At 42.6% G+C, this 27,555-nt stretch overlaps 1 protein-coding gene across 2 annotated transcripts in view; it reads right to left on the bottom strand.

Annotated features, from left to right (window-relative positions):
* The window catches only part of LOC124722952 (sarcosine dehydrogenase, mitochondrial), a 275,416-nt gene that overhangs the window by 41,182 nt on the left and 206,679 nt on the right, over positions 1–27,555 (bottom strand). For both annotated transcript variants that reach the window (XM_047248117.1, XM_047248118.1), the window contains exons 14-15: positions 17,100–17,356; positions 1,010–1,172 (exon numbers count right to left, since the gene is read on the bottom strand). In XM_047248117.1, the coding sequence (XP_047104073.1) occupies positions 1,010–1,172; positions 17,100–17,356 (420 nt within the window). The remainder of the gene's footprint in view (positions 1–1,009; positions 1,173–17,099; positions 17,357–27,555) is intronic.

The raw sequence follows: 27,555 nt of genomic DNA, 5'->3' as shown, positions 1-27,555 counted from the left end.
AGAAGAAGGCTACAGATCATAGGGTAGATGAGAGACTGAACAGATAGCTAACATAGTACATGGCATGAAAATGGACTAAGGCTGATATTATAAAATAAAGTATGAAAATAAATAAAAATAAGATATGCAAGCATCATATGGTTACTGAAAAAAAAGTTTGAAGACTAAGAATTAATTAAAGAATGTGCTTTTGGGCAATTCATTCTTCCCGTTGCATGATATGATCGCAACAGCTTTTAAAATGATTGTAAATTATTGTCACAATGTCTTAGTTGTAATATAACTCTGTAATAACTTTATATATATCACAATATTTCATAATTTTGATTCTTTTTTTATTATATGTAGATAAAGTACACATCTAAGATACTGATCTCTCTGACATTTCTGGAATATGATTCATGTAATGCAATGGAATGTACAGTGTAATGTGCCATTATTGGCAAGTTCATTAGGAACAGAGCACTCGCTCTGTTGGGGGAATGATGGGGAAAGGAATACACTATTGCTGTATGTTAGCATTTGTTTTATTAAGTTATTATCTTGCTTAGTGTAATTACTGTTTGTACACTCTATTGCAATTGTGCACTGTAGGTTATTGCTTTCTGTTTCACTACCAGTGATATGCTCAGGGACATTTGATATGCATCAGATGTTATATCTTCATTTTGAAGTGGTCTCATTGTTGCCTTTATAATGAGTAGAAGCTGGGTCATTGGTCAAAGTGCTTTCAAGAATGTTTAACACAATGTAATTCTCCTTGCTTTGTGTATGTGTGCTTGGAAAATTATGACGATTTACTCTTTTGCTGACAGAGATAGTACCATTTATATCACTAGATTTGTATTTCTTTTCATCTCCTTCTCTTACTCCTCCTCTTTCTCCTCCTCCTCCACCTCCTCCTTCCCCCTCTCCTCCCCTTTGATAAGTAATCTTATATTACATTTTAAAGTCTTCTGTCTTGTCTAAAATATAAAACTGAAAAAAAATGTCACCCAAACATACTTACTCTTGCAGTTGAAAAAATGTTAATCGTCTTCTTAAACCTTTTCGCTTCTCCACTTCAAGGGCAGCCTTACCAACATATTCTCCTTCATCTCTGCATGTCTCATCTAATCCACATTCAATAGGCAGGTCATCAGACCTTAAGTCATAATTCCATAAATGGTAACCTAGATGCAAAATAAATCTATAAAAAACATGTAGAAACAAACATTTTGCAAAAGAGAACAGAAAAAGAAAAATAAACAAGTGGTAGCTCATCAAAGTATACATTAGTAAAAACACAGACACTACACAAAAACAATTGGAACCAACAGCTAGATTTAAAAACCATAAAACAATACAAAATTTTGTTTTACATCTTCACTATTCATTATTTTATAATGCAATGCAGCTAGAATAAAGATTAATAAATTCACAACATTGCTATGAAATGATGTTGTACTACATTCAACAATGATATTGTATTTAAAGTCTGTTACTTTCTTTAATATCTATTATTAGTATGTGAAATCCCCAGATATTTAGGAGTGCTTGAAATTCTTGTACATTGTTGTGTATGCTTTGGCAGTTGCTTAGTAGAACTTTAAATGTCTCATTTGTTGGATGAAAAGAAAGGGGGGGGGACATTTCTTTGATTTTTACACTAATTATTTGGGCTCTCATGCAGCTGTCATTATACGAACTGGATGTGGAATTACCTGATCCACATGTGCAACCTATACATAGTCAGCTAGATGGGTAAACAGTCTATGATGTGTGGCATTGATCCACAGATCGATAGGCCAGAACATCATATGTGTGTTATGTCTTCGAGTTGATCTTTTGTTTTGTATACTTCTGGGACCTCAGTTCCTGCCTAGTCTTCGACCTGTGCATTTGTCATGTAATAAAAGTATTGATGATTAGAAGAGAGAACCGTGGTCATTACCTTACCACCTTGATATCTCCTTCAGTGGTGACCCCGAAGTTCGAATTATCCGTTGAACTGAGTACAAAATGACTACCGTGCTGGCTTCCGCATTCCACGTGGACCTTTGTCTGCTACACAATGGCATTCTACAACACATCACCGCCGCCTGGTTTTCATCAACAACAGCAACTAAATTCAAGCACGCCAGCTGTAGTCGGTGCCCAGCGTGGATTTCCACAATCCTATAGCCTCGAGAACCCAGGGACCTCGTCAGGTGCAGTGGTTTTAAACATGACACCAGAGATCTCTGACTCTGGCTTTGTTAGCCCCGAAGTGCTTCAGTGTTTGCTGCACAGCAGTACAAGAAACCACTACACACTGGTACCCAACTTTAATGCAAGTACTGTAAATAGTGGGGAGCATAGTTTTCATAATGTACCACAACAGGACGCCTTTTTGAATGTGCAAACTCCACGTGTGTATCACTCCATGCCAGTTGCACACTGCGTGAATGACATTCGCCAGACTGTTACTCCGAGTGTTCATCAGTGCAGTAATTTGAGTGTGTCAGGTTCCACCAAGCTCATCAGCGACTCTGTGATGGACAATTTCGCTGCAGATGTGGAGGACCAATTGCATAATAACCTGTGAAGCAACCGCCGCGACCACTTTGACCTACCGGTGCAACAACCGGTCCCGCTTCGCTCCACACCGGGCTTTCTGCTAACGGATTTCGCTTCCCCTCCAGCTACTACGAACACAGCTGGCATGTCTGCTTCCTCTCTACTGCCCTCATGACACAGAGTTAACTTTGACTTGCCTACTCCTGCGTCCGCGAGTGGCTGCCCGCATTCTTCGACCACCAGTTTGTTGAATCTACCGAAACTTCCGGCATTCAAACCTGCCCATCCAGTATTCTGGTTCAACCTGGTCGAGCAAACTTTCATGTCTGTGCACTTGATGACAACGCCCGTTTCACATGCCTCATGAACCACCTCCACGACCGTGTCGACTTAATTTATGACCTGGTTAAGTCGCCTCCTCCGAACAACAGATCTCTGTCCCAGCTGTGGCGATGCCTTCTCCTTCTCGTCAGTCAATGCAACCATGCCAGACGCCATGCTCACCAAGATTTGGACAGAAAAGCTGCCTCTGTCTGTCCAAATGGCCATCTCCGCCTACAAAGATAGACCAAATAGTGAACGCTTGTGCACTGCCGACCGAGCTTACTCCGCTCTACTACGTGAATGCTGTGCCCAGCAGTCCAGCAGCTATGCCAGTTTCCAACCACAACCCGGGCCCCAACGAGGGCCCCACAGTAAACATAAGTCTGTCAAGCTCGCCGCACTACCAGCGCCTTCACATCCGAACAACAACAGCATATCCGATTCTGCAGAAGATTCTGGGCCGCCGCTGTCTGACCACTCGCAGGAGCAGACGTCCGCCCATAAATACTGTTTCTTCCATGCAAAATTTGGGGAACAAGCATGCAATTGTAAACTGTTGTGCTCCTACCCAAACTTCAACTGCAAGTAGGCAGCGGTGCCACCTCCTCCAAAGTAAACAACAGGCGCCGTCCCACGCTCCATTCTGTGTCCAACACTAATGCTTCGAATGGATGAGTCTACATCTGCGACTTGAACTCTGGCACAAACTTTGTCATCGACATGGGCGCAGATGTTTCCCTACTTCCATCTTGTCTTGCTACCGAAAAGATCTGACTACACAAAACTGTCCTACGTGCTGTAAACTCATCTAGTTTGTTGTGCTTAGGTTCTACTTCATATGCAGTGTCCCTCTCGCCTGAGTGCAACCTGAAGTGGTCCTTCCTGGTGGCTGACATCGACGATCCCATTTTGGGCATCGACTTTCTACGACACCACAAACTGTGGCCTGACCTCATCAAGAATACAGTGTTCTACCACCCTACGCAGGAACACATCCCGTGTGCTTCGTTGAGTGTCAATACTACTGCTAAACAGGTCCACCTGGCAAGGAAGTGTAATAACCCCTCCCCCGAGCTCTTGTCATGGACCAATAAGTGGCTCAGGGAGCGTGTCGAGTCTACACGCCTGTGCTTGGAGCAACTTGTGCTACACTGTCACCTCAACAACTTAAGTAATGAGTTATCTTCGGCACGGCAGCAGCTTGCAGCAGCTGACACCTTGGCAACACACAAGGTTAGTCGGTGCCACTACAGTGTTCTCGCGCCCAAGTGCATTTCTGACCATGTGCCACATAAACTGTACAGTGTCTGTGCTCCTGCCAGCTCTAACTGTGTTAATTCGAGCACACATTCATCCCCCTCCTCGCTTGGGCAGCTAACTTCCCAGTTGCAGGTTAATGTTTTTGATTTACTGCCATTAGCTGTTCATTCGCGCCCGCTACCGCCACCAAGCTCGACAGCGGCGCCTCCGGTTACTAATAAACCGTGTACCAACCTTGTTTCACATAGCTCACTTGTTTGTCACTCCCAGCCACCCAACGGTTGGCACTTATGCAAACTTTCGCCATCCACACCACAACCCAGCCTAGCAGCTGCCGCGCACACTATATCACAGACAGTCGCCTCGTGTACCATGTCGCACTTTTCCGTAGTTACAGACGGCACCGCCCACAAACTGCTTGCAAGATGGACTGACTATAGGGTTGCCATATGCCACAGATTTCACGGACAGCCCGCGATTTTAGGGTAAATGAAAACGTCCAGGCCGAAAAGGCAAATGTCTGTGATATTTGCTGGATTTGAAGTCAACTTCCGGTAATTTAAAAAATTGCTGTCAAAGAAGCAGCAATATGTTATCTCTTTGCCTTCACATTATATAAAATCCAAACAGAACAGAACAGCTTTTGAGATATGGAAACAATGGGCAGTCAGGCTCAGGCGTACGGTACACCCTCTTCGATTTGCGAGATTGCAAGTTGTCGATACAGTGGGCGGTCAGTCATCTCTGGCAATGAAGAGTATTATCCTCTTTGATTAGCTTGTTGAATGTTTGCATGGTTTGTCGTGCTTGCGATTTTGTTGTGTTATATTGTATTAAATAGTTGTTATTATTTGCCTGGTGGTTTAATAATGTCGGCTAGATGGAAAGTTAAGTACAGGGAGGAATATACTGAACAGTTTCCAAGTATAAAGCGAGGAAGAACTGAATATGAAGCTTTCTGCAAAATTTGCGGGTGAGTAACATTACGATTATACACAGACCCATTGAAATCGTTGTTTTCCTAGAAAAATTATTCTATTATACGTTTTTCCTCTTCACAGTTCCTACATTTCAATCAGTAATGGAGGTAGATGTGATATTAACGACCACGTGCAATCGAAAAAGCATAAGACGGCAGTGGGTTCATCATCTTCCAAACAACTCACCAGCTTTTTCAAAACACAGACAGAGGGTAATAAAGTAGCTGCAGCAAAAGCTGCATTTGTATTTCACTGTGTCAAGCACCATCATTCATACAACTCAAGTTCTTGCACTTCAAAAATTATCTCTCACGTTTTTAGTGACTCGAAAGTTGCAGTAAACTTCTCCAGCGGAAAAACTAAAACAGAAGCCATCGTTAATAAAGTGATATCACCGTTCATTGAAGACAGAACAAGGAACAGTCTATCTAAGGCCAATTATGTTAGTATTAGCACTGATGCTAGCAACCACAAGTATTTGAAAATATTTCCTGTTCTTGTGCAGTATTTTGATTATGACGAAGGTGTCCAAAGTAGATTGTTAAATTTAAATGAATGTGACAGTGAGGATTCTAGTACAATAACTGAGTGTGTATACAGTGCCATTTTACAACATGGGCTTAGTGATAAGGTATCTGTTTTGGTGGAGATAACACAAATACTAAGTTTGGGGGTGTTGCGAGAAAAGGAGAAAACAATGTGTACAAGAAACTTCAGAAGAAACTGAATAGGGAAATTTTAGGAGTAGGTTGTCCAGCTCATGTTTTGCATAATGCAATTCATACTGGTGCAGATATCCTCTCTTATGATATTGAGAGCATTATCATAAAGGTTTTTAATTATTTCTCCATATATACTGTTCGTGTAGCATCACTAAAAGAATTTTCAGAATTTGTTGATGTGACACATAAGGACCTACTTAGACATGTAGCAACCAGGTGGCTCACCATGTTTCCTGCTATAGAGAGGTTCATCCACATGTTTAAGGCACTTAAGTCCTACTTTCTTTCACTTGGTACATGTCCTTCCCTTCTCAAGAAATTCTTTTCTGATTCTGTTGGTGAAATGTATCTGCTCTTCTTGTATGCACAAATGAATCCTTTCCAGAGGGCAGTTAGCAGCATTGAGAGGGAAGACATATCAGTGAATGAGGTAAGACTGGAGCTAGAAAATATACTGCAAATTTCAGGAGAGAGAAAACAGTGTGTTTTCGTTATGTCTAAGTTAAAGAATTCATGTCTGACCTTACACAATATCAGCAGTCTACATTTCTAGGGGAAGTCTCTCTTTTCTATCAAACTTTTATTGATTATTTGATAAAATGGAGTAAGCCCTTGTCTGATATTAAACATTTTGACTGGATTTTGCTAAAGACTGTACCTTCATGGGAAAATGTTGAAAAGACATTCAAGTGGATGCATGAAAACACAAGCTGTAAATTGAATGAGTCCCTTCTCTTTGACCAAGTACTGAAATTAAAGTATGTTTTGGGGGAGGTCAAAGATGAAAGTTTTGAGAATATGATGTCACATAAGAAATGGGTGTTCTTCATTCATAATTGTATTGCTAGTGAGCAGTATTCAGAGTTGCTGAAAATTGTGGAATTTTATTTCTCCATTCCCAGTCATAACGCCAATGTAGAGAGAGTCTTTTCCCTCATGAATTCTCAGTGGACAGAAGAAAGGAATAGGTTAACAGTAAAATCAGTTAATGCAATGATGCAAATGCAGTACAATACGAAAAATGTAAGTTGCAGTGAATTTCATAAACTGATTGTGAACCAGATTAAGTTCCTTTCATCTATTCAAGGTTCTGAGAAATATGATTGGTATAAGAAAAGCTCAAATGATGACAATAGAACTTCGTGTACTGAATAATGTAATGCATATTCTTATTTTTTGTAATAAATGCTTTCTTAATGAAGCAGTCCTTCCTAAACTCTGGATCATTAATTAAATGCACATTTCCCTTAGCTTATGAGCATGAGGACTCCTTATTCCTCTTATTTCCCTCAATCGGCTACGGTGACCGTAAGTTTTGTCCTGGTTTTGGATTCCGAGATTATGGCAACCCTAACTGACTATCTCTTGCCGACCATGTCGTCTCAAGCCAGAACTCATGAAAGTGGCTCGCAAACAAATAGACGATCTCTTAGCAGCTGGTGTCATTGAACCATCTGCCGGATGCTGGGCCTTGCCTATCCGCTTCGTCACAAAAAGTGACGGCACCTGGTGTATGGTTGGCGACTATACTAAGTTGAAATCACGTACTAACATAGACAAGTACCCAGTTCCTAACGTGGCGGATTTTAACCATGCTCTTGCAGGCGCCAAATATTTCTCGGCAGTGGATTGTAGGAGGGCCTATCATCAAATTCCGATGGCACCAGAGGATATTGAAAAGACAGCTGTTACAACACCTTTCGGCCTTTTCCAGTACTGGTTCATGCCCTTTGGCCTCTGCAACGCTGCACAAACTTGGCAGACATTCATAAACAAGGTGCTGTTTCATCTGGATTTTTGTTTCATTTACTTGGACGACATTCTTATTTTCAGTACTACTCTGCAAAAGAACAAGGAGCATTTGCAGATTGTTAAAGACACTCTTACCGCTGCCGGTGTTGAACTGAATAATAAGAAGCTCCATTTGCACCAGACATCGGTAAGATTCTTATGCTACATTGTGTCATCTGAGGGCCTCACTCCTCCCGAGGATAAAATCAAACCTGTTTTGGATTTGCCACGCCCTCACTCATTTAAGGAGCTGCGCAGGTTCATTGGAACAGTTAACTATTATAGGAAGCACTTGCCTGCCTCAGCCGAGGTTCAGGCTCCCCTAACAGAAGCCCTTGCTGGCAAAAATGCGACCGGTATCTGCCCAGTCCCCTGGACCCCTGCCATGGAACAAGCTTTTGACAAAATGAAGCACCTACTAGCAAATGCAGTGACTGTTGCCCACCCGCATCAGGACGCTACATTTTTTATTACCGTGGATGCCAGTGATACCACAGTAGGTGCTGTCCTCAGCCAAACCGTCGGAGATACTACCTCTCCTTTGCAGTTCTTTTCTAAGAAGCTCAATGGCGCTCAAAAAAAGTTCTCAGCCTTTGATAGGGAGCTCTTGGCAGTTTACGAGGCTGTGAAACACTTTCGCACTGAGGTTGAGGGTAGGGACTTCTACATTTTAACCAACCATAAACCTTTGGTTGCTGCTGTAAACAGACTGAACCTCCACCTAGACGCTTCCATCATTTGGACTTTATATTGCAATTTACCTCTGACATACGATACGTCAAGGGTGCAGATAATGTGGTCTCAGATTTTTTGTCTCGTGTCAGCGCTCTCACAACTCTGATAGACCTCTCTAACTTGCCTCAGTCACAGTCTGCCGCCACGGACACTATGGACCTTATTTCTGATCACAGCTCATCACTCAAACCTGTGCGATCCACCTTTCTTGATGTCATAGGTGAGGTTTGTTGTGATGAATCAACTGGTACACTGCATCCGTTCATACCCAAACCTCTACAGAGACAAGAGTTCGACAAATTACACAATCTAGCTCATCCAGGTGTGAGAAACTCTACCAGCCTTATTTCAGAGCAGTTTGTCTGGCGCGACATGCATCGCGACTGCCTAGCCTGGGCCCGTGCCTGCATTCCGTGCCAACAAAATAAAGTTTCGCAGCACACATCGCCACCACTAGGCAGCTTCACCGCTCCTCCCAGTCGCTTCCAGCACGTTCACATCGACTTGGTGGGCCCCTCACCCCCTCCAGGGGTTATAGATACGTGATATCTGTTACAGACAGAACCTCTCGTTTGGTGGAAGCTGCCCCGCTACCCAGTATTACATCTGAATCAGTGGCACAATCCTTCATAGACACTTGGATTTCATGCTTTGGCTGCCCTGTTTACTTGACGACCGACCAAGGCCGTCAATTTGAGTCTGCCTTGTTTTCTGAACTATGTAGGCTGTGCGGCATCAAGAAAATTCATTCAACAGCATACCACTCCCAAAGCAACAGCCTCGTGGAACGTTGGCATAGGACTCTTAAGACAGCCCAACGTTGTCATGGCCTCCTTTGGACAGAAGCCCTGCCATTCATGTTACTCGGTTTGCGGACCACTTTCAAGGAAGACCTAAAAGGCTTAGTGGTTGAGTTCATCTACGGCCAGTCTCTTACACTTTCAGGCGAACCTGTTGCTCCTACTCCAGTCGCCAAATCGTCCGAACTGCCGTCCTTGGTAGAACGGGTGAGGTTACACTGTAACAAGCTTCAACTCCTGCCCCCTTCCAGCCGCACTCTGCCGCACACATATGTTCCCAAGGCGCTCAACACTTGCAAATTTGTGTTCCTTGCTGATGATACCCTAAAAGCCCCATTACAGCCCCCTTACACAGGCCCGTACAGAGTTGTCAAACGAACCAGTAACACAATGGACATTGTAATTAAGGACTCAGTAACTACTGTCTCCCTCAACAGGGTTAAACCTGCTCGTGTTGAGTTTTCCCCTACCTCACCCACCGTTGAAGAGACCACACTCTCTGGCCACCCTCGGCCTTCTTCCTCTGCTCATGATTCGAGTAAGCTCACGCCTACACCGACCCCGTCAATGAGCCCACACTCATTCCAGAGTTTTCCGCCTCCCAGCTCCCATAGCAGAGGCCCCAGCTCGCAGGGCTCTAATATAACAGTTCCATCTTCGTCTGACAGCTCACTGCGCGATTCTTCTAAACGGTGCAGCCCACAGGTTCCTGCCACGCCCACTCAGACCTCACTGTCTGACACTCACCCCTCTACTCGCAGCACACTGCCCTCACCGTGCTACGGTTTCCCCACCCCACCGGCTCAGCATACCTCTCCGTTAGCAGGCGCCACTTACTAGCTCTCTACCCACGTTCATCCTAATGACATTTGTGGTTTATCTGTCGTCATTAGTGGGGATACCGCTTAGTGCTGTTTGCGTGTGACGATTCGTGTGACTCGTTAGGTGGTGTGTCACAACTTGTAGTGAAGAGTTTCAAATTCTCTCGAAGTGCTACATCTGGCAACCTACGTGCTTATGTTAGGCCAAGTGGAAAGGTGATCATTAGGTTCCCTGCTGACGACACCCTTCCACACCAGTGTTCCTGCGCCGGCCGACAACTATGACCGCCGACGTCGCTTCAAGACTTCAGCATCAGCATTCCAGGATTTGCTCCACGCTCTCCTCCCACACGACCCGTGCCATTAGACATGGAGGAACTCACTGTAACCCACTTAAACTCTTGCCAACCTCCCCCCCCCCCCCCTACCTTCAGGTACGTATTCCATACTGCAGGGGGGGGGGGGGGGCTATGTGGTGTCGATCCACAGATTGATAGGCCAGAACATCATATGTGTGTAATGTCTTCGAGTTGATCTTTTGTTTTGTATACTTTCAGGACCTCAATTCCCGCCTAGTCTTCGACCTGTACGTTTGTCGAGTAATAAAAATATTGATGATTAGAAGAGAGAACCATGGTCATTACCTTACCACCTTGATATTTTCTTCAGATGTATAATGCACCCCTGAGCCATAAATGCTGTCCCTGCAGTTCTCAACTCTGTAACACAAGTTTAGGGAGTCATAGCATTGGTTGTCACAGAAAATTAAAAGTCTCTGCTTCAAGCCATAACAGCTAGTTCAACACACTGAATGATGCCCCCAGGTAAACATTGAGTGCAGCAGATAACCCAAAACATCCAATCACAGCAGATTCAGTACTTGACAGTCAGAGCAATTTCCAACTGTTAATAAAAAGAAACTCACTGATCTTGTGCCCAACAGCAGCATTCACAGTAGGGCTCCACTGCAGCTGGTGCAACATTCTGCTGAAAAGTACTTTTAAAAAGTAGACCTCCAGCCACAGTCAAGAGCACCTGCAGCAGCAGCAGCTCAAGCAGCAGTAGTAACTGTTTGTACACTGAACTAAATTTAGCCTTTTTCTTCTGTGAAGAAGGGAATAATGTTAGTTCATTTACCTATTTTGAGTAGTATTTATTAACTTTTTCTATGTGGCTGTGTGTTTTTCCACCATTAGTGTTACATGATCTGACTTTTTAGCTCAGTTTAGTACATCAGCAGTATTTAGATTGCAACTAATGATTGCTTGGGTTAGTGTTATATTTGTTAGTTTATATAGGAAAATTGTTTAAAACTGGATAGGAACTGCACATGCTGAATGTGAATGAAGTCAGAATTGAACACTGTCCAGAAAGAGTTGGTAATTGCACTGGCACAATTGACAGGCTGCTGCCCTGAGCTGCAGTGGTGTCGAGGCTCCAGGGGTGAAAGCTGTGGCACCTCTGGTGCCTGGTATCTCTGATGTTGCAGCACCTTCAGACATGTTGGATTTGAATGATACATATTCACCTACGTTTGAATGATGAACAACAGATGTATCACAAGTCTCTAGGTAGAACTGGAACCGCCAGTGTGGCTATCTCCTTACTACTTAAAATCTGGTTTGATGTGTTGGCCTTTGCCAAAAGTACATCTAAACCAGCAGAGGACATGTCATCTGTGGGAACTAGGGCTGACCGTCAAGGACAAGTGCAGAGGTTTGGTTTCCTCCATTCTTAGGCAGCTGTTGGAGACTCTTAGAGAAATACTAACAAAGAGATAGAGGGGCTGGCCAGTATTTACCTCAGATCAGTATAGCCGATAGAAACACGAAACAGAACAGAAAATTTTCGTATCCTAGCTTTCGGAACTTTGTTCCTTTGTCATGGAGGAGAGAGGGGAAAAAAGGGGAAGAAGGGAAAGTGGCTTCAGTTACTCACAACCCAGGTTATGAAGCACCAGGGGAAAGGTAAACAGGGAGGGTAGCAAAGATGGAGGCATGGGCGTCAGAGTGAAGCCAAAGATATTCTACTGTAAGTGGTTCAAATGGCTCTGAGCACTATGGGACTTAACATCTATGGTAATCAGTCCCCTGAACTTAGAACTACTTAAACCTAACTAACCTAAGGACATCACACAACACCCAGCCATCACGAGGCAGAGAAAATCCCTGACCCCGCCGGGAATCGAACCCGGGAACCCGGGCGTGGGAAGCGAGAACGCTACCGCACGACCACGAGATGCGGGCTACTGTAAGTACTGTGCCAGCTTCAAACCAGAGAGGATACATACAGAAGTAAAGAGGTATATAGTATACAGATAAACACAACTATGTAGGATGATAAGATGCGTGAATGGCTAAAGAGGAAAGGGAAAGAGGAGAAGACTGAAGAGTAAATGGGAGTGAGGTTGATTAACATAGGTTCAGTCCAGGCGGATGGCAGGATGAAAGGATGTGTTGGAGTGCAAGTTCCCATCTCCGCAGTTCTGAGGGACTGGTGTTGGGTGGGAGAAGCCAAATGGCATGTACAGTGTGTCAGGTACCTAGGTCCCTAGAATTATGCTGGAGGGCATGCTCTGCTACTGGGTATTGGACATCTCCAAGGCGGATAGTTCGTCTGCGCCTGTTTATGTGCTCAGCCAGTTTAGTTGTCATCATACCAATGTAAAAGGCAGTGCAGTGCAGGCATGTCAGCTGATAAATGACATGTGTTGTTTCACATGTGGCCCTGCCTTGAATTGTGTATGTTTTACCAATAGCGGGGCTAGAGTAGGTGGTTGTGGGGGGATGCATGGGGCAGGTTTTGCAGTGGGGTCGGTTACAGGGGTAGGGACTGCTGGGTAGAGAAGGTGGTCTGGGAATATTGTAGGGTTTGACAAGGATGTTACAGAGGCTAGGGGGGTGACAAAAGGCAACTCTGGGTGGTGTGGGGAGAATATTGTCAAAGGATGATCTCATTTCAGGGCTTGACTTGAGAAAGTCATATCCCTGGTGGAGTAATTTGTTGATGTATTCGAGGCCAGGATAATATTGGGTGACAAGGGGGATGCTTCTGTGTGGTCTCGGAGTAGGAACATTGTTGTTGGACGGGGAGGAATGCATTGCTCGGGAGATCTGTTTGTGGACAAGGTCTGCAGGATAGTTGAGGGAGAGGAAAGCACCGGTCAGGTTATTGGTGTAATTGTTGAGGAATTCGTCACTGGAGCAGATACTTTTGCCACGAATACCTAGGCTGTAGGGAAGGGAGCATTTGATGTGGAACGGATGGCAGCTATCAAAGTGAAGGTACTGTTGTTTGTTTGTGGGTTTGATGTGGACAGAGGTGTGGATGTGAGGTTCAACAAGATGAAGGTCAACATCCAGGAAGGTGGCTTGGGTTTTGGAGAAGGACCAGGTGAAAAGAGGAGTTGAGGTTATGGAGGAAATTAAGGAGGGTTTCTTCACCATGAGTCCAGACCACAAAGATGTCATCTATAAACCAATACCAGGCCAGGGGAAGCAGCTGTTGGGTCTTCAGGAAAGCCTCTTCCATCTGGCCCATGAAGAGGTTGGCATAGGACGGAGCCATCCTAGTTCCCATGGCCATTACCCTGATTTGTTTGTAGGTCTGGCCTTCAAAAGTGAAGTAATTATGGGTGAGGATGAAGTTGGTAAATGTGACAAGGAACGAGGTTTTTAGAAGGTCTTCAGGTGGGTGTTGGGAGAGGTAGTGTTCAAGGGCAGAGAGACCTTCAGTATGTGGGATGTTTGTGTAAAGGGATGTAGTATCTATGGTGACAAGAAAGGTTTCAGGTGGGAGGGGAGTGGGATTGGATTTGAGGTGTTCTAGGAAATGGTTTGTGTCTTTGATGTAGGATGGGAGTCTGCGGGTGATAGATTAGAGGTGTTGGTCTACCAGATCTGAGAGACATTTTGTTGTGGCTTTCCTCTTCCGCAACTATCCTGGAGACCTTGCCCACAAACAGATGTCCTGAGCAATACATTCCTACCCATCCAACAACAATGTTGCTACCCCCAGAGCACACAGAAGCATCCCCCTTGTCACCCAATATTATCCTGGCCTCGAATACATCAACAAAATGAAGAGCAAAAGGTTTGTCACAGATTCATTTAGAAAATGTAAAGGCACCACAGAGAGGTTTATCCAGCTCCAATAACAGATGCTGCAAAAGAGGTACTGTGCATTATTGTGTAGTTTACTGTTAAAATTCAGAGTGTGTACATTCTTAGAAGTCAACAAATATGTTTCTTCCTCCTACCTATTCTTTGTCAAAGGGCTATGAAGATATAGTTAGAAAGATTTGAGCTGACACAGAACCTTAGCAACAACCATTCTCCTTTTGCATGATTTTTAACTGTAACAGGAAAGGTAGGAAGTGACAGTAGTACATGACAGTGGTACACAATTCCCCATCTACCACATATTATAAGGTCACCTGTGGACTATGAGTATAAATGTAGGTTTAGGTTTAGATGTAAATGTAGAATCATCTTTCTGATTCTCTTTCAATTTATGAAACTGTTACATTAGAATGATTACAAGGTCAGTTTAAGAACTGAAGATGAAATACCCAAGAAAATAATTTTTGGTGTAATAAATGAAAGTTTTGAGGGAAAAATTGCTAATCCCCTGTAACTCCTCAGAATTCTACTTGATATTTTGTTTTAACAAGGTTATGCATGCAACAGACTTGTGTAACAAACTCTAAAATAGCAGAAATTTCCACATAATGCAGACAGTATACACTGTGGTTGATGGGGGAAGCTAAGTTGAAAATGATTTGACAGTTATAGTACATGCAGAACACAGTATTACACCACAGCACTCTGCTTTGAAGAGATATGTTTACAATGAGATCATACTCTTTCATGCTTCCTTACGAGAAATTTTTCAGTGAGCTTGATAGAGTCTTAAGAAAGTTTAATTTATCCATGGAGGATGCCTCTCACATATCCACATTTGACCAGTTCTTGAATATTGTTTGTTACTCTTAGACCCTTACAAAGCAGTATTAATCACAGAGCTAGAAAAATTAAATCTGAGCTATATGTCTCATTATGAATTTGTTTAGTTAATGTGAGATTATCCCAGAAATGCTTGACAAACTCCACCAGGAGATGCTACAAGAAACAAGCTATACATCCTCCAGAGCCTTACTCTAAAATTCCAGAAGTCACATTCCAACACAAGTCAAGAAATATGTTACTTCTTCCAACTTATGTCTCATTTTATGACAATGAGAACAAAATTGGAGATTTTTGGCATACACTGGATGTTACCAACAGTCTTACTTTCTACATTTAGCTCCAAATAATATAGAAAAGGAGATTAACAATTCCAATACACCACACACCATAAAAGAGTTGTTTGATAAGTCTGATAAATTTCCATGAAGGCATAGAATGTTCTTGTTGCACATTAATGTTAGGTAGGCTTGATTACTCCAAGGATTGTATAAAGAATTTCAGTAATGTTAGCATGCAGTTCACTGTTGACAGCTGTCTGAATTGGCCAGTGTGTACCTGCAATTGAAAATGGAAAAAACTGAGTTTCATGCTGTTAGTAAAGATTTACATTTGAGTGGTTAACCTGGTGCACAAATCAAAACAGAATTGGGTGGAGCTCACAAAGACTCTGCACTATAATTGAAAACCATTTAATTTGGATTAATGAATTTAAACATGGTTGGACAAACACCAAAGATGAAGAATGCTCCAGCTGTCCAACTGAGATCACCACTATGGAAACCATCAGCATAATCCATGATATGGCAGTGCAAGATCATTGAATAAAAATTCATGAGACTGCTGATATTATAGGCATCTCAAATGAGTGAATTCATAATATCCTGCATGGAAAATTGGCTAAGAAGGAGCTGTATGTGAGATGGATGCTCTGATTGCTCACAGTTGACCAAAAGGGCATTTATTACAACACTTCAACACAATGTCTGGTGATGTTTAGTTGCAGTTCAGAAGAATATTTGTGTTGATTTGTGACCTTTGATGAAGTCTGGATCCATCATGACACACCAGAGTCAAAATGGTAGTCAAAACAATGGACAAGAGCTGGTGAAAATGGACCGAAGAAGGCAAAGACCATTTTGTTAGTTGGTAAGGTGATGGCCACTGTTTTTTGGGATCAACAGTGAATAATCCTCACAGATCACTTGGAAAAATGCAGAACCATGACCGGACCCTGAAACTTACAATGGCTGAAAAAAGACCAAGGTTGACATGTAAAAAGTGCTATTTCATCAGGATAATGGACCATCTCACACATCAGCAATAGCAGTGGAAAAATTGCATGGACTGGGCTTTATACTGGTTCCTCACCCAGCCTATTCACCAGACTTAGCCCCCAAATGACATCTTTCTATCATCTAACTTGGAACTTTGGCTTGCTGGGAAGAACTTTTCATCAAATGAGAAAGTGATAGTTGCAGTCAATGTGTTTTTTGCAGAGTCCAACAGAAACTATTTTCCTGATGGGATGATACAACTGGAGGATCACTGGACCAAGTGTATATCCTTAAATTTGACTATGTTGAAAAGTAAAGTGAACTGTTTATGAAACAAACATTTTTTCTTCCTTTTTTTACTGGTCTTATCAAACCACTCTTGTATGATGACTTGCGAAGTTCAGATGTAGGTGTAGATGTTAACCTCCACTTACTTATGCAGTTGAAGTCAAGTACAAGGTCTTACTGAGGTGGTACCCTGAGTTGTTAGTAATGAAGATATCAATAATTTTAATTTCTGAGTATTCATTTATGATTAAGTTGCAGAAGTTTGTCATGCATATCAGCTTCCCATCTGATTACAATGTTCTCAAGGTGTATTGTTCATTGTGACATTTGTTCTGAGAGCAGGTTTCTTTCGCCAATTTAACAATTTGTGAAATATATAACAGCTCACATTGCCAATGAATCCAGCACATATTAACTTCAAAGATTGTCAGAAAACTTATCTTTTCATCAGCATACCTGATGATAACTTTTTCTCTTGTCTAAAAATTGTACATTTATACCAGAATGATCCTTCCATTGACCTAGGGCAATCATTATAGCTGCCAGGAAAAAAGAATCACACAAGAAGAATTTTTGCTACTGTACTGTTCTTCACTTACCAGTTTCACAGCCAAGGGAGTTGAGTGCCCTAAATCCAGCCAGTCGCAGACCATACTTCTTTCCTTGTTCTGTAATAGCTTTATAAATTGGTAAACAAGATTCCCACGGTATGTGAATTTCCCAGCCTAGTTCACCTACATAGCTAATCCTGAATGCTCGACAAAGATGTCCTGCCAGCCGAATCAGCTGTGTTGTTGAGTAAGGAAATGCAGAGTCTGATAGGTCAGTGTTGGTAATACACTGCAACAGTTCTCGACTGAAAATGATATGTATTACAAAGATATTACACTGTACAAAATACATTTCACATATGGAAGAAATTATTTTAAAAATAATATTCTTCTACTAACAAGAAGCATTACAAACAACTTGAAAGTAAGAATCTAACTTTATTGACAAAAAGGTTATAGTGCAATGAACACATTAATATATAATATTACCTTTCATTAAGATTTCATATGTTTTATTTTGTTTTGCTTTGTTCATCTGAGTTTCACTTTATATGGGCAAATATTTTTCATTTAAAATACTGTTCAGTGATAAATTAAGCATTTATAAGATAGTTCTATAATATATAACCATGAGCAACTGAATTAGAGATAGCTACTGTGTTGGAGAAAGAAAATTTCTGTCACCATTTGATAGTTTGGCACGTCACATGATTTGGACATTATCAGAGTTCCTACAGACCATTGACATGGAAACCAAGTGCAGATTGTGCATGATATGTGGTGCCACTGCATTTGATCATTGGTGATCGACACATAGAACAGTCCACCTCTGATGCTGTGCAGGCTCTGGGATTTCCATGTGCCTCTGTGTCGAAATTATACTATGATTGCCTCAATTTTTGGAAAACCATAACCAGGAGAGTCAAATGCCTGGGCAAAAATGTGTAGGTGATGGGGATCATTGCCAACTAAAGTGAACTGAATTAGCAGAGAACAGGGAAACTGACCAGCAGATCACCTTCCTGTTCAAGAATGGACAGCAACTGGTGAGCAGCCATATGATCTAAAACTACTTTCTCATTATGGGTCTCTCACATGTAACTCTGCTCAACACAAGCATCTAGGTACCAAGATAAACTTGGATGTGAAGACATCCCCCAAAAATACTGAAGCATGGGAAGAGGGCACTAAGACTGCAAATTTGTTGAACATTTTTGCACATGCTGATTGTAAGGTATAAGCACACTGAAAACTAGATGACATGATGCATCCCAGCTGCTAACAGCATATTGTTGAGGCAGATGGTGAAGGTATTTTATGGTAGGGAACATTAACACTGGAGCCCTTAATATGCTTGTCATTGAATCCCAATGGCAACCAAACCTTCCTCAGGATAAAACTCACTGCACCCACAGCATTTGATAAGCTACATGTGGCTCCTGGGTCACATCAAATGGTGAGCATCACAGGGAGCTCAGCCTTCACTGGCTGGGTACAAGTTTGGTGAACCCAGGGTCCTAGGATGGGGAACAGTGAGCGCTAAAGTATCTGCATGTGTGAGTGGTGAAGGTGCATGCAGAAATGACAGCTGTCCAGGAGATTGGAAATAATAACTTGTTTATTCTGGATACAATTATAAAAAGCAATAACACAACTGAGTACTAATCATACAGTGTAGGCTTTCACAGTCAGTGTCTTCTTCAGTTAAAACTTGCAGGTTGAAAGGCCAGTGGTCAGTATGTAAAACTGCTTCCTGACACTTCATTTCCAACTGTGGGAGACCTCTTCCAAAGTAAAACAGCTACTGCCACTAAGGCCTAAGAGCGAAAACTTTCCTGATGTGATCCTTAATTTTATTAATGAAAGGGAGAAAAACTTTTCCAGATTGTTTCCATTGTTTCTCAGTACTTCCAGTTTCTGTTCATCTTTGATGGCGTGCTCAATCAATTTCCTTAAGAGCATATCCATTTTTCTTGAAGGACAACTGTAAATGATTTAATTCATCTGGCAAAAAAACTGGCTCACAGATGTTGTTGGTTCTGTCCACCAAGGTTTTTATGACACCTCTATTTTGTCTAGGGTGAAGGTTTGATTCTTTGTGGAGGTATCAATCAGTGTGCATTTCCTTACTGTGTATGTTATGGTCCAGAGTCCTGTTGAGCCATTTAATTACAGATGAACCCAGAAAATTAAGTGACCATTGTCTCTTTCTCCATTGTAAACTGTATCTTTGGGTTAATACCACATAGATACACCAAGAAGATGTCCATCTCCTCTTCGCCATGACTGCACACTACAAAGGTACTGTCCACATAATGGTAAGACTTAGCTGGTTTTTTGCTGGCCATCTGCAGTGCCTGCTGTTCAATGAACTTCATAAATAAATTAGCAACAGTTAGACTTAGAGGGCTGACCATAGCAGCCCCATAGATTCATTCATAAAATTCATTGTTGTATTGTAAATAAATTGTGGTAAGGCATTGCCTAAATACAGTCACTACATTAGTCAGAAAAAATCTGTTATGTTTGAAATACACTCCTGGAAATTGAAATAAGAACACCGTGAATTCATTGTCCCAGGAAGGGGAAACTTTATTGACACATTCCTGGGGTCAGATACATCACATGATCACACTGACAGAACCACAGGCACATAGACACAGGCAACAGAGCATGCACAATGTCGGCACTAGTACAGTGTATATCCACCTTTCGCAGCAATGCAGGCTGCTATTCTCCCATGGAGACGATCGTAGAGATGCTGGATGTAGTCCTGTGGAATGGCTTGCCATGCCATTTCCACCTGGCGCCTCAGTTGGACCAGCATTCATGCTGGACGTGCAGACCGCGTGAGACGACGCTTCATCCAGTCCCAAACATGCTCAATGGGGGACAGATCCGGAGATCTTGCTGGCCAGGGTAGTTGACTTACACCTTCTAGAGCACGTTGGGTGGCACGGGATACATGCGGACGTGCATTGTCCTGTTGGAACAGCAAGTTCCCTTGCCAGTCTAGGAATGGTAGAACGATGGATTCGATGACGGTTTGGATGTACCGTGCACTATTCAGTGTCCCCTCGACGATCACCAGTGGTGTACAGCCAGTGTAGGAGATCGCTCCCCACACCATGATGCCGGGTGTTGGCCCTGTGTGCCTCGGTCGTATGCAGTCCTGATTGTGGCGCTCACCTGCACGGCGCCAAACACGCATACGACCATCATTGGCACCAAGGCAGAAGCGACTCTCATCGCTGAAGACGACACGTCTCCATTCGTCCCTCCATTCACGCCTGTCGCGACACCACTGGAGGCGGGCTGCACGATGTTGGGGCGTGAGCGGAAGACGGCCTAACGGTGTGCGGGACCGTAGCCCAGCTTCATGGAGATGGTTGCGAATGGTCCTCGCCGATACCCCAGGAGCAACAGTGTCCCTAATTTGCTGGGAAGTGGCGGTGCGGTCCCCTACGGCACTGCGTAGGATCCTACGGTCTTGGCGTGCATCCGTGCGTCGCTGCGGTCCGGTCTCAGGTCGACGGGCACGTGCACCTTCCGCCGACCACTGGCGACAACATCAATGTACTGTGGAGACCTCACGCCCCACGTGTTGAGCAATTCGGCGGTACGTCCACCCGGCCTCCCGCATGCCCAGTATACGCCCTCGCTGAAAGTCCGTCAACTGCACATACGGTTCATGTCCACGCTGTCGCGGCATGCTACCAGTGTTAAAGACTGCGATGGAGCTCCGTATGCCACGGCAAACTGGCTGACACTGACGGCGGCGGTGCACAAATGCTGCGCAGCTAGCGCCATTCGACGGCCAACACCGCAGTTCCTGGTGTGTCCGCTGTGCCGTGCGTGTGATCATTGCTTGTACAGCCCTCTCGCAGTGTCCGGAGCAAGTATGGTGGGTCTGACACACCGGTGTCAATGTGTTCTTTTTTCTATTTCCAGGAGTGTAGTTGCATTTACAGGAACAATAGTAAACAGGGACACTACATCAAAGCTGACCTGATTAGCACTTGCACTGATGTTAATCTCCTCTAGTTCTTCAAGAAAATGCACATAGTTTTTAATGTAACTGTTAGTTCTACCAAAATATGGCTGCAGAAGGAGGTGAGATTTCAGGCCACCTTATGGATCGGAGATCCTATGGCAATCACAATCAGTCTCAGAGGAACATTAGGCTTAGGCACCTTTGGGTGGCAATATAGTCTGGATGGATAAGCTTCTGTTCTGCAGAGCTGTGTGTTATTGTCTGAAGAGAAAGGAGACCGTTTTGCCAGTTGATTGGTGGTTCTTATAATTTTCATTCTAGGATCCTTCTGAAGCTTTTTATAAGTAGTTGAATCCAAAAGGTCACAAATCTTCTTGTGATAATCTTCAATCTTCATCAAAACTGTGACCTTACCTTTGTCAGTTGTAAGTACAATGATGCCCTTATTCACACTGATCTCCCTCAATGCCTTTCTTTCCATTGGAAATGAATTACTGTTAGGTGGCTTCACTTTGCATAATATTCTGTGCATTTCTGTCCTAATTTCATCAGTGGATTGTGGTGATAGCAGCCAGATTCCTGCCTCAGTATTTACTATAATGTCCATTGTGTGAACTGCTGGTGGTGTCACTGCAAAATTACATCCTTTCAATAGAACTTAACTTCTTCTTTGGTTAATTCTCTCCCAGACAGGTTAATAACCATTCAAGAATTGGCACAACTGATGTTTCAGGCCTGCCTCTCTGTAAGCCATCAAACTTCCTCTTCTGCCTACTTTGTGACATTTCTGCATTGAGTTCCGTAGTCCTGAATATTAGCCCATCCACCTTATTCTAGTCACAGCAGTGCATTATATTACTGACATAAATGGAGATATACCAGCTTACTGATAAATGCCACCTGTTCTTGCCATGTCTGGTAGATCTGCTCCCATAGCATCACTAGGTTATGTTGTATTAAATACAGTTAGCTTGTGCTGGATAGAAAATTCTCCTCACCTTCAGAAATTTGTGAAATGTCACAGTATCCCGGCAGGGTAACAGGAAAGTGAGCATACATGGTTGTTGAGTAGTCCCTCCAGTTGCTGAACCAATACTGACATATCCTCCCCACAGGGGTGTTTAATCATACAATGTAGACTTTCATGACAGATGTTTTCTTCAGTGAAAACTTCCAAGATGAGAGGCTGTGGTCAGTATACAAAATTGCTTCCTAATTTCTTGCCTCCAACTGTGAGAGAAATCTTCTGAGGTAAAATAGCTACTGCCACAAAGGCTTGAGGTGGGGTTCACATTTATTATAGAGCACATATAGGGTCCCACCAAACATCCCATGATGCCAATTCTATGATTATGATTACTTCTGGATAGTGTCATCATTCTTGATTAAAAATAAAAATAATCACTTGTCATTCTGTTGGCACAAAGTCAACATCCATATTTTATCTAACTTCAAACCTTCTTCTTTTCTATTAAAATTATTGTTGTGTTTGTGAATTTCCATTGATTCTATGTACATGCATGCATGATAATGTGATGTCCTTGCTAAAACACTAATCTCACTGAATTTTATTTCATGGTTCCTAACTTGAATAACATGTTCTGCTAGGGCCTATTTTTTTGGTATGTCTTAGGCTACAGTACCTTTTTTGTTCAGTTGTTCTGGCATTGACACTTCTTTTCATAGTTTAAATATATACTTGTACACAACCATATGGAATTTTATATACCCCAGGTGTTGCTAGGGTGTGCCGTATATCTTTTGCCATTCCTAAATATTCATTAACTTTTTTGGTGGGTATGATGGTCATTTCAATCTCATGCTTGGTCAAAACTTTCCTAATGTCATCTGTAATGTTATTAATGAACAGGAGAAAAGCTTTTCCAGATGGTGGCTGTTGTTGCTCTTCCAGATGCTCCTCTTCTTTGATGAGGTGCTCGATCAATCTCCTTACCAGCATATCCATTTTTCTTGAAACCTGACCTACATGATGTAATTCATTCTCCAAGTAAAGTGGTTCACAGAGAACAAGCTGTAAATACTGAGCACCAACAGCTACCAAGTGGAAAAGTTTTTCTCCCATTCATTAATAAAATTATGGATCAGACTGAGAAAATTTTGGCAAAGTACAGGGTTGAAATGATCTTCAGACCAACCAAGAAAATTAATGAATATTTAAGAATGACATAAGATGCATGGCACACCCTAGTAACTACTGGGGTATATAAAATTCCATGCAGTTGCAGACCAGTCTGTATTAATCTATGAAAAGAAGTGTCAACACCCACTTAGCTGAACAGAAAAGGAACAGTTGCCTGGGATATACTGAAAAAATGGCTGTGGCAGAACATGCTTTTTGAGTTGGAAACGATGAAATAAAATTCAGAGAGATGAGCGCTTTAGCAAGAACATTGCATTATCGTGCATGCATATATAGAGAAGCAGTAGCAATTCATGAACTTTTTTTTAAACGAACCCACCACCAATTGACTGTATCATTGTTTATTTAATTATGAGCCAAGTTTGACCTTTTATTCCATTTTAAAGTGACTGAGTGTTTGTCATTAACATATATTTCAGAACATCAAACTCAAAATTGGCCATAAATTAAGGAAAATATTGGATCTCCATGAAATGCCAGATGTAAAATCACCATCTTGTTAAAAAAATCAGTAAATAATAGTGGGAGCACATCATATTTAGTAAAAGCAGATTTACTTGAGTCATTTTCTTAATTTATGGCTAATTTTGAGCTTTATGTCCTGCAATATACACACATCAAAAAAAGTTTTGAATCACCCTGGTTCCCAGAACTCCTGCAGACCGACGATGACTGTGGATATTGTATCACAGACACAGTCCCTTTGACTCTTCAGAGATGTCACTAAAACCACCCAAAGATGTAAGAAACCATGCATGAGCAGCGCCTATTAGATGGAGGAGGTCCGACAGCCGATCAGTTCCAGTCATTCCACCAGGAAGGAGGTGCACAGCTCGTGTTGTCTGTAGTTCAGCCATGCCTAGATGGTCAATACTGTGGTTTTATTGTGTCTGCATTGTTACTTTGTGCCAGAAAGAGCTCTCAACAAGGAAAGTGTCCAGCCATCTAGGAGTCAACAAATGCGATGTTGTTCAGATATGGAGGAGGTACAGAGAGAGAGGAACTGTTGATGACATGCCTCGCTCTGGCTGCCCAAGAGCTACTACTGCAGTGGATGACCACTACCTATAGATTGCGGCTTTAAGGGACTCTGACAGCTGCACCACCATGTTGAATAACACTTTTCATGCAGCCACAGGACGTAGTGTTACGACTCAGACTGTGTGCAATAGGCTGCATGATGCACAACTTCACTCCCAACATCCATGGCGAGATCCATCTTTGCAACCATGACACCATACAGTGTGGTACAGAAGTTCCCAACAACATGCCGGATGAACTGCTCAGGATTGGCATCATGTTCTCTTCACCCATGAGTATCGTATATGCCTTCAACCAGACAATCATCGGAGACGTGTTTGGAGGCAACCCGGTCAGGCTGAATGCCTTAGACACACTGTCCTGTGAGTGCAGCACTGAAGTTTTGAGGTGGCATTATGTAGGGCTGATGTACGCCACTGGTGGTCATGGAAGGTGCCGCAATGGCTGTATGATGAGTGAATGCCATCCTCTGACCGATAGTGCAACCATATTGGCAGTATATTGGTTAGGCATTTGTCTTCAGAGACGATAATTTGCACCTCCAACATGCGCATCTTGTGAATTACTTCCTTCAGGGTAACAACATCACTTGACTATAGTGGCCAGCACGTTCTCCAGACATGAACCCTATTGAACATGCTCGGGATAGACTGAGAAGGCCTTTTAATGGACGACGTGACCCACCAACCAGTCTGAGGGATTTATGCCAAATCGCTGTTGAGGGGTGGGACAATCTGGACCAACAGTGCCATGCTGAACTTGTGGATAGCATGCCATGATGAATATAGGCAAGAGGAAGGGCTACTGGGTATTAGAGGTACCAGTGTGAACAGCAATCAGGACCACCACCTCTGAAGGTCTCATTGTATGGTGGTACAACAGGCAATGTGTGGTTTTCATGAGCAACAATAAGGGTGTAAATGATATTAATGTTGATCTCTATTCCAATTTTCTGTACAGGTTCCAGAATTCTCTGAACCAAAGTGATGCAAATTTTTTTTGATGTGTGTATATTAATGACATAAACTCAGTCAGTTGAAAATGTACAGTCAAATGGCAGTGTGTTCATTTAAAAATTAATGTATGACTGTTGCTCAGCAGCATAAAAAACTGTTTGGAATGACAATAAATTATTTTTAATCGAGAATGATGTCACCTTCCAGAGTTGGCATCATGGAAAATATAGTGGGGCCCTCCACATACTCTATAAATGTGACAGCCACTTAAGCCTTAGTGGCAGTAGTCATTTTACCACAGAAAATGTCTCCTGTTGTTGAAGACGAAATGTTAAGAAGCATTTTTATATATCAACTATAGCCTTTCAGCCTGTAAGTTCTAACTGAAGATTACTGGGTACTGTTCAGACGTGATGTGAGTTACAGGAAGAGATAACACTATAGAGTAATTCTACTAGATAGGTTTGTAATGAAGTCTTAACATAGTGGGGCATATCACAAAATGGTGGTCTGCAAGTTGGATGATGGCTGAAATAGAGCCTAGGATCTGCAATGGTTAATGCTGGTCAGGAGTATACTCCAAATGAGGGACCACAGAGTGGTTGGTGCAATTGCCAGGAGCAACTCCCGGAGATGAATTGCTTCTCACAGGCCTGTACCAGCCCAAGTACAGCTGAGCTCAACTATTTTCGGAACATGAATTAATGAGGTAAATAGTCCCGTGTTGGCTGTGCCTCCTGTTGTCGATAGGGATGCTGGCTGTCGCTGAGAGTAGCACATGCAGTGGTGGCTTCCTGAGTTCCTGCTGATAACAAGCAGCCATGATATTGTTATTGTTGTGCTGGCTCGCTACCAAGAATTGTTGAGGTCATATCTGGATTGCACAGGCCAGTGCTGGTAGAGGGCAATACCTGAAGGTAGGTCACCCATGAAACATGCGTTTGCATGTGGTTCCTGTCCACTCAGAGTCCAGATGCAGATACTGTAAGCACCACTAGTGCACCATAACTGTAAGTTCTGTGCATGCTTCAGTGATAGTTGTGCAGTGTGGTGATGGAATGCTGTGTGTCACAGGGAATGAGAATCTAGGCTTAACTGCCCTGACAGTGAAGATGATACAAACATCTGTGAAAAGAACACAACTTCAAGGCGTGCTGTGTGCTGATGGGGTGAATGGCTGCAGTATGCAAGTACTTCTGCTGCATCTTGTGCACCCTAGTATTATAAGGCTTATCCAGCCAAGTAAGGCTCTTTTTGCAAGGTCTTTTAGTTCCTTAGCTAATCATGGGACCAAGATGGAACTATTGAACTATTCTCTATCAACTCCTAGTGGGAATGTTGCTAAGTAAACTTCATTTATTAGTAACAGAACACCTTCTACTAGTGAGAATGTGTTTTTAATCAATAAAAGAAAGGAGGGAAATTTTGAGAAAGTTTCACCTCTCTTCACCCATAAGGGTCTAGAGGTAATAAAATCTGCAAAGTGCTTGATATTGTTGGTTGAAGCAGCCTGTCCCAAACAAGCAGTAATGCGCCAGGCATCTAAATGTCTAGCAGAATATACCATAGAAACACAGCTGGATAACATAGCAAAGACATTATATGATGCAGAGATATTATTAATGTTCTGTAAGAAGAACTTAAAGGTGTCCGGAATGAGGTTTCGGAGATTGGAAATGAGGTACCAGTGGAAGTAAAGCTGTGAGGGTAGGTCATGTGTCATGCTTGGATGGCCCAGCTGGTCAACTACTTGCCCACAAGAGGCAGAAGCCCCAGGTTTGGTTACCAGTATGGCACACAATTTTCATCTGCCAACAAGTTTCAACTGAGAAGTGTGACACAAGAAAGTATGATGAAACTAGTAGAAGGCAAAATAATAAAAACTGATGCCTTTATCCTGAAATTTATTACAAAATCCCAGAGCATATCACAACATGATACATTTGTTTAACAGTGGGGCATTATATACCCAAATCAATGCACTGTTTTAAATTACATCATTTTGGACATAAAGTCTAGTATCAAAAGGAGAAGCCATTTGTGCAAAATCTGGTAAGGCTGCCCACAATGGAGTCATTTTTTTGTCTTCTCTAAGGTGTATTAATTGCTCTGGGTACCACCACATCTGGAGTAGAGATTACACTGTATACCTTGAAGAAAGGAAGATACAGGGGCTAAAAACAACAAAGTGCTTCATGTATGGTGAAGAGTGACAGATCCATGTAGCTATGCAAACCACTTACTTTTGTTACTCTGTTTACTTCAGCTCTCAAAAAACCAATGAAGAAGTCCAATGCATCTACAAAAACATGGGCAAATAACACCAGTACATACACCTGCAAGCTTTCAGTA

Source organism: Schistocerca piceifrons, chromosome X (assembly GCF_021461385.2).
Source record: "Schistocerca piceifrons isolate TAMUIC-IGC-003096 chromosome X, iqSchPice1.1, whole genome shotgun sequence".
In the NCBI taxonomy this organism is placed as follows: Eukaryota; Metazoa; Arthropoda; class Insecta; order Orthoptera; family Acrididae; genus Schistocerca; species Schistocerca piceifrons.
This window is presented reverse-complemented; position numbering and strand designations above follow the sequence as displayed.